The sequence below is a fragment of the Branchiostoma floridae genome, chromosome 12, assembly GCF_000003815.2.
Source record: "Branchiostoma floridae strain S238N-H82 chromosome 12, Bfl_VNyyK, whole genome shotgun sequence".
Lineage (NCBI taxonomy): Eukaryota > Metazoa > Chordata > Leptocardii > Amphioxiformes > Branchiostomatidae > Branchiostoma > Branchiostoma floridae.
The window spans coordinates 16,373,617-16,380,883 of record NC_049990.1 but is presented as its reverse complement, the minus strand read 5'-3'; the positions used below and the strand labels follow the sequence as shown (position 1 = coordinate 16,380,883).

Genomic DNA, 7,267 nt, shown 5'->3' with positions numbered 1-7,267 from the left:
TGTACAAATAAGTCAAGTTATGTCGATGAAAACATATCAGACCTAAGTTTGGGTAAATGTGACCTATGACCCAAGATGTCATCAAAAATGGCTGACAAGAAAGCGAGGGAAAGCGGTTTGTACACATTTGTGGCATTTTTAGGCCAGTTTGTGCAGCTCTCAGTGTGGAAACAGTGATGTTTAGTTAGCAACCAACTTAGGAATGCATCAGATGTAATAAATTTTTAAACGCGTGCTTTTCGTTAAAGATAGACGCCCGTGTTATGCCCCCCTCCCACCCCCAAAATTATGTGGCAAATTTTGTTGTATTTTGAAATTTTGTTTTCGAAACGAAAGTAAACAAAAATGATCTCATCTCTTCTTCTAACAATCTTTGAATGTGTTGAAGTATTTTCTCAAAATGGTTTCCACTTGTAATTCAGTTCAGTTCAGTTGATCCTCATATGAGGACAGGACCCCCATTTTACGTCCCTTCCAAAACACGAATGCAGCCCCAACCAAGATGCCCTTCCCTGGAATTGAACTGGGTCTCCCAGTTACCAACTAATTTTAACTTAAGCCATGAGATCAACTGTGAAGCCACTACCAATTGATCTACAGGGACATCAACAACAACATACAATAAGATAATCAAATTATGTTGTGGTTCTGTTTTCTACAGGGCGTCTTCGAGATGCAGACAAGAGAAGAGTGATTGACAACATCACGCGGCTAAAGCGACAGCGACGACAGATCGAGAATTTGGAAAGAGACAACTTCCACGACGACCCACACGCCAACCTTGTTTTAGTGAATAAAAAACTGCCACAGTTTAGTGACACCAATGACTCACGTGAGTGTTGTATCCTTGTGAAAACGGAGTAATGGCAATTTTTGAGGTGTCAATGTTCTCACCAACATTTTTTCACAGGGTATATGGGGTATCTTACTGCAACAAAGCCACGTGGTAAGTGATGCAGGTGTGAGCATTATAATGACCTGAGAGTCCTTTGCTGAAAATAATTGAATTTGTAGCCATTAGAAAAAAGCACTCTTTATTTTACCATTTTTACAAAGCAACCTGAAAGTCCCCTTTGCTGGTTGAAACACAGCATAGGGGCCCAAATCAGACTCAGAGCATAGTGGCCCTAACAATGCATAGGCCAAAAAGACCTGGTGAGAACACTGACTGTTTGTTTCTTTGTATTAGTGTACGTCTGCAGAACTTTGCAATAGACCTGAGTCAGCTTAAGTTACAGATGTGCCCTATGTGGTAGTGGCTGTTATTCTCAAATAGCTTATGGGTCAATAGGGGTACCCACTTTGAGCTTGTGGCGACGATTATTCAGCAATAACATGTATTGTATCATGCTATAAGCTCTTGTTATTTCCTATATAGCATTGCAACGAAGGACTTGTTTAAGTGTGGAAAGAGTTAATACAGATTGCTAGATTCTAAAAATTGGCAAGATTTTTTTAGTATGTTCACAATGCTTTTGTCACTTCATAGTCTTGATCAACAAATTAATGCGCAAATTGTTTTTCAGTGTGATATTTGATTATTTTCTTGGTCAGTGTTGCCTGTGTGAAATTTTGCTTCAAAGTAAGTCAGTAGTGAATTGTTGTTTTTGTGCATTTATGAATGTAACTCTTGTTCCCCATGTATCTATTTGGACTTAGCTGCTACAAAGAAGAAGAAGAAAACAAGAGGAGATCATTTTAAGCAGAGGTTCAGAAAGAACTTCCAGACATTACTAGAAGAAGAGGTAAGATGTTTGGTATTACATGTATTGTCATTGTTTTGCATTTGCCTTACATACCACATACAGTAGATATTTGCATCAAGCGCATTACCTGTGGCACATCTTAAAAAAATAAAAGTTGGCTAACACACTAATAGTCAAAACAACTTTGTTCTTTTGTCATTAGTTTGCGTATTACATTATAAATTTTCGCTTATCAGTTGCTACATTTGCTATTTTTAAACTAATTTTTTTTCAATAATTGATTTACTGTTTTATCAATTTTTTAAATCATGCAGTTGTTATGGTTAATAGTTGTTATTTTGCTCTTTTGTTTCTTCACCTTTAGTTATTATGGTTAATCATTTGTAATACCGAGAAACATAGGGAAAGACTCTTATGAACCTTACTGGTATAGATCTTCATATATTTTGCTTAGACGACTGTATGTATTATTTTTCGAATGGACAAAATAAAGAACAGAGATGCAATAGAATCATGCTGATGATGTACTGTGTAATTGACATTATTGTTTTGCTTATAGTATACAGTCTTTCATTCATTGTCTTTGTTATTTTTTCTCATTGTCAGCAACTCAGCATAAGAGGGGGACCTAACTACCTCACAGCACAGGTGCCTCCATCCGAGTATCCTGAGAGAAAGTTCTGTGCAGTGTGTGGATATCCTTTCAAAACTAGTTAACATACCTACCTACCTACCTAGTCCCTTGACCTCCAGGTTGTTGGGGGAAGAAGGTAGCCATGAAGATTGAGAGTTGTATGAATACTGTAATTCCTGATTTTTTCAATGTACTGTTATGTTCACGGTTTTCACGGTAACGACTTTAACGTGAACTTATCATTACCGATAACAAATTATTCATAGCCTTTTTTTATGGGCACTTGCTGTGACAGTGAACATTTAGTTCCGAGAACAAGTTAAATTTTCTCAGACCGTGAAAGTTTGATACCGAGAAGACAAAGTGAATTACAGTATCATATATAAGGTATTGTTAGTGTGAGTATTTCTGTGAGCCTATTGGTCATGAGATTACTGAAAAACTGGCCAGATGGATTGGTTTTATATTTGTGTGTTGGTAAAAGGTTGGGTAGTCGGTTCTCTAGTCCAATAGTCTTTTTGAGTCCATAGGGGTAGTGGGTTGTTATCCACAGTGTCTATAGCATGCTATTTGGAGGACAAGCCCAATCCTTTCCTTCCACCACCTTTCACTCCCCAACCAAAGTCAGCTATCCATTTTATGAACTGGATGGAGTGAGGAAAGCTGTGTGAAGTGCCTTTCCCACTAGGGCACAAGATTGGTAGCATGAAAATTTCGAAGCCAGGACCTCTACATTCTCGGACAAATACCCGCAGTAACACTAACATGGCACCACAACCCCATGGTGTGTTGGTAGGTTGTTTTCATATAAAAGCTAGAAAGGATCAGATTTTGGATCCTTTAAAGGCTTGCTTTGGTACTGAAGTGGTACTTCCAGCTTTTGTATCTAATTTTCTGTTTTGAGTGGTAGATAGCTCTTGCTTTTGGAAGGAGAGGGATGGGCTCTGCCATCCAATACCGTGCCCTAGCTAGACACAGTGGATTAGCAAGCAAAAAAGCTATGGGACTTGTGTACCTTTTGATCATTATCATCACAGGGATCGAAATACTTTTTTTTGCTACATGCAAAATTCCAAGTTGGGAAAACTTTTACGGGCCGCCGCGGCAATGGCCAGTCTGGACAGGGTTTGGACCAGCAGCAAGATCTCTGCGCAGACAAAGATAAGGCTCTACAACAGCCTTGTGCTGTCCATCCTTCTCTACGGGGCAGAGACTTGGACTCTCACTGCTGCCCAGGAGCGTCGACTCGACGCCTTTGATACTAAGTGCCAAAGGAGAATCCTGGGGATCAGGTGGCATGACTATGTATCCAATGCCACCCTGCGCGAGACCACCAGTCAACCCCAACTGTCCAGTAAGGTGCGCCAGGCCCGTCTACGACTGTTTGGTCACATCGCCAGGACGGAGCCACCTCTGGAAACAGCTGCACTTCTGAGGGAGCCGACCCCACCCAACTGGTCCCGCCCCAGGGGCCGTCCCAGGCATACCTGGCAAGAACAACTGAAGGACGACCTGAGGGCTGCCGGCCTCGACCTTACCACCGCCTGGGTGCTGGCCCTCAACAGACCTATGTGGAGATCTGTGTGTGCAGGCGCTACGCTCCATCCCGGAGCATGCGGACCTGAGTGAGTGAGTGAGTGAGTGAGAAAACTTTTACGTGCAATTTGAAAAATTTACATACAAAATAAGACTAGGGGGCAAACGCGACGAGGATTGCTAGCTTGAATCAGGGAATTTTAATTACATCAAGTGAAGCTACCGGAGAAAGTTACTGGCAAAAACAAGGAAGGAAAAAAGACAGACGTCCATATGTTGTTCCGTCTAAGAGTAGGGTGTCTAATTCCTGAGAGTATTTTTTACGGACAGGTATTTTCAACATTTAAGATTGCAAGTTCAGAATATTTTTACGTGCAAATCTCGAAAATTATGTGCAAATTGCAAGTTAAGTATGTGTATTTCAAACCCTTTCATCATCATACATCAGAAAACTTTGTACAAATTGCTCTGAGATATATTATGAATATGATTATTGCAGTAATGGTGATATCAGTATTACCCTAGCAAGTCTCTTTTTTTTAATTTAAGGGAACATTTTTCAGTGAAACAAACAGAAACTGTGTCTTTCTTTGTATGTCATTTTTCGCATTTTACTCAGACACAAACCTTAACATGATCTTACGTTCCCCTCCAACTACACCTGTGTTACCTGTGGTGCCAGGTACTGCTGTGTCAGGTGTTTAGGAACTCATCAGGATACCAGGTGAGTAACATGTGAACATAAGAGAAGACTTAAGCACCGGTCACAAAGCACGTACGGTTCCTTGCAATGCACAATAGTTTAAATATATGAAGCTGTGGTCACAAAGCGCGTAGTCCATCGTACGATGAGGTTATAAGAGCATACCTGCGTCAATCGCAGTAAATCATAGTAAATCTGGGAGCGTCCTATGACGAAAAATAGAGCTGAAATGGATTTTGAACATGTTCAAAGTTTCTCCATCGTCGTACAGTTTTTATTGCCCCCATAGCAGACTTCATTATGGCCATTTTTTCTACTGATGACTTTAAAGATTCATAAATTTTTAGCATGTGGTGATTGTTTCAGTTTTTCCTGATATTGTCGATGTTGACGAAAAGGGAAACACTGTATATTAGTCGCAACTGTTCAGAATCACACACAGGTGATGCAGACAATTGTTTGATCGCTACATGCACGTGAGTTCATAATTAGATCAAATCTCAGCAGTCTCGGGCCCGTTTATCATAATTGTAATAACCATGGGGACAACTCGAACATAATGATAAAGACAGGCTCTATGAGTCGGAAATATATATGACATAATGCTTATGATTTGATTTTTTATGACAGCATTTTTTTGTTGATAGCATATCATGATACGATCTTTGAAAAAGCCTGACTTGTAGAGCCAGCAAGCAGGCCGAGATAATCATACCAGTACTCAGGCTTGATTTGAACTTTTACTTGTAATGCACATGTTGTCATGGTCTCTTTTAATTTATTTTTACAGTTAAAGATATTATAGGAAGGTATTCAACAGCTATGTCCACATTTTGTAGGTTAAAGAAGCGCAAAAGCGGTCAGGTGGCTATTCAGGAGAGATACAAGTGTAAAATCGTGCGACGCTGGAAAAATTTTGAACATCAACCGATGCCTTGCGATTGCTGATTTTGCTTACGATTTTGCTGCGATTTACTGAGCTCATCGTACGATATGCGGAATATGCCTTCGCAAGAAATCGTACGCACTTTGTGACCGGGGCTTTAGCCTACATGTAAATTGTTGGCTATTACTTGTTGCTACATGTACATTCAAGATATCTACATTTTCAATAAAGACACCATAAAACATGATTGTAACAAGAATTGAAGAGACTACTTGAGATATTATAGCACTTTGAGCCAACAAGTCATTTACATCTGCATTCAAGAAATGCACAAAGTGACACTAGTGTGGTAGACTTGTACATGTATTACATGTACCTACCAGTTGACAACTACAGCCATGGCTACCATATTGGTGCCACTTTTACTATTAAACTAGTTTCACTTCTACAACTACAACTACAGTATTGGCTACATGTACCTCACTAGTGTCACTTCTACAAGTACAATCAATCCTACCATGCACATGCAGGACATTTGCCCCCATCATTGGTACTTTATCATCATGTTGACTATAGTAGTATAAAGGGAAAATTTTGTTCCCGTTTTGTTGTTCAAAATCAGACGAAAATTAATGAGTCCTCTTATCCATGAAACTTATTTGCTGTGAACTAACAAGGATTTCTAATTCTATTCCAGATGCCTGAAGTGGACAGTATAGTATCAAGACAACATGTTTGTGTAAATAATAATGTTACTGGCTGCCCTGAGTGGTCAAGTGAAAGGAATGATGCAGCATCACATTCTATACAGGACAAGTCTTGCCATCATAAGAAATGACCAGCACAATGTTGCAACATTACAACGATAGGAATGTTTGCATTCCATAAAATATTAGACTTCATAAAAAAAACCTTCTCAGAGAGGAGGACCAGCAAATCTTATGAAAATTTGTGGTTTATCCAGTCTTTAGCCAGATGTTACTACTAGTATATACTAAGTTTCAGCATTTGGATCATTTTCGTGTGTCATAAGAATACCAACATGGACACAGATGCAGCTATGGACTTCATAGTTACTAGTAAGATTTTTTGATTGTCTAGATATTCCTTTGACGCTCTGAAAAAAATAGAGTACGTGTAGCTCACCGAGAAAATACCAGAGGATCTAGGAGTGCAAAAGTAACGGCTAAGATTTTCAAAAGTTGTGTACGTTTGAGCTATGTTGCATTGAAATGTAAATCAAGGACACAAACACGGCAGCCAAGAGCACCAAACTGTGTCAAGAACACCTATCCAATAAAAGTGCTTAATGCTCTACACAATGTATATTTACCGACTCTGGGTTCTTAGGATAGTACCCATCTTATTATTTCTTTTGTGATCAATCAATAAAATTGGTTCCAGTTACATCCTTGAAAACTTGTTTTGTGGGGAAAGTCGTCTAATGGTGGATGATATGGGGAAGATTATGCTATAGGCCCCTATCAAGATGGTACCTGAAATGTCTGACCGTTGCCAAATATTAAAATTAAACAAAGCAGTTGTAAAAAGTTGGGAAACCTTGCGGCTACCAGGTTATTTTGGGGCACGGCAGGGACCGGGGTGATTTTAACTTGGAATTTAAAATCGACTCGGTACCCGATAAGAAATAGACGGCTAATGCTAATCGTGAGCACAACGAGAGGTAACCCGCGGTATCCGACAGTCCACTGGGACAATTTTTGGCTTCGGGGCCCAGCCGGCGCGGGCTTACAGTTTCTACTGGCATCGGTGTACATGGGACCAAGGAGCCTTGATGGGAC

General features: G+C 39.9%; 1 protein-coding gene across 1 annotated transcript; it reads left to right on the top strand.

Annotated features, from left to right (window-relative positions):
• Window positions 1–44: 44 nt before the first annotated feature.
• Window positions 45–6,791, top strand: LOC118427286 (zinc finger HIT domain-containing protein 1-like). The gene is made up of 6 exons (XM_035836983.1): window positions 45–115; window positions 662–832; window positions 1,660–1,745; window positions 2,313–2,401; window positions 4,520–4,600; window positions 6,163–6,791. Exons 1-6 carry the CDS (start codon window positions 76–78, stop codon window positions 6,182–6,184), a joined length of 489 nt encoding a protein of 162 aa, XP_035692876.1. The 5' UTR covers window positions 45–75; the 3' UTR covers window positions 6,185–6,791.
• Window positions 6,792–7,267: the final 476 nt, after the last annotated feature.

What these genes read in the sequence shown, in the direction of transcription:
- LOC118427286 (XM_035836983.1), top strand. Translation starts at nt 76, where the DNA reads ATGTCATCAAAAATGGCTGACAAGAAAGCGAGGGAAAGCG. An exon ending in AAGTTCTGTGCAGTGTGTGG is followed by an intron (nt 2,402 to 4,519) that starts ATATCCTTTCAA and finishes ACATGATCTTAC; the next exon opens with GTTCCCCTCCAACTACACCT. An exon ending in GGAACTCATCAGGATACCAG is followed by an intron (nt 4,601 to 6,162) that starts GTGAGTAACATG and finishes ATTCTATTCCAG; the next exon opens with ATGCCTGAAGTGGACAGTAT.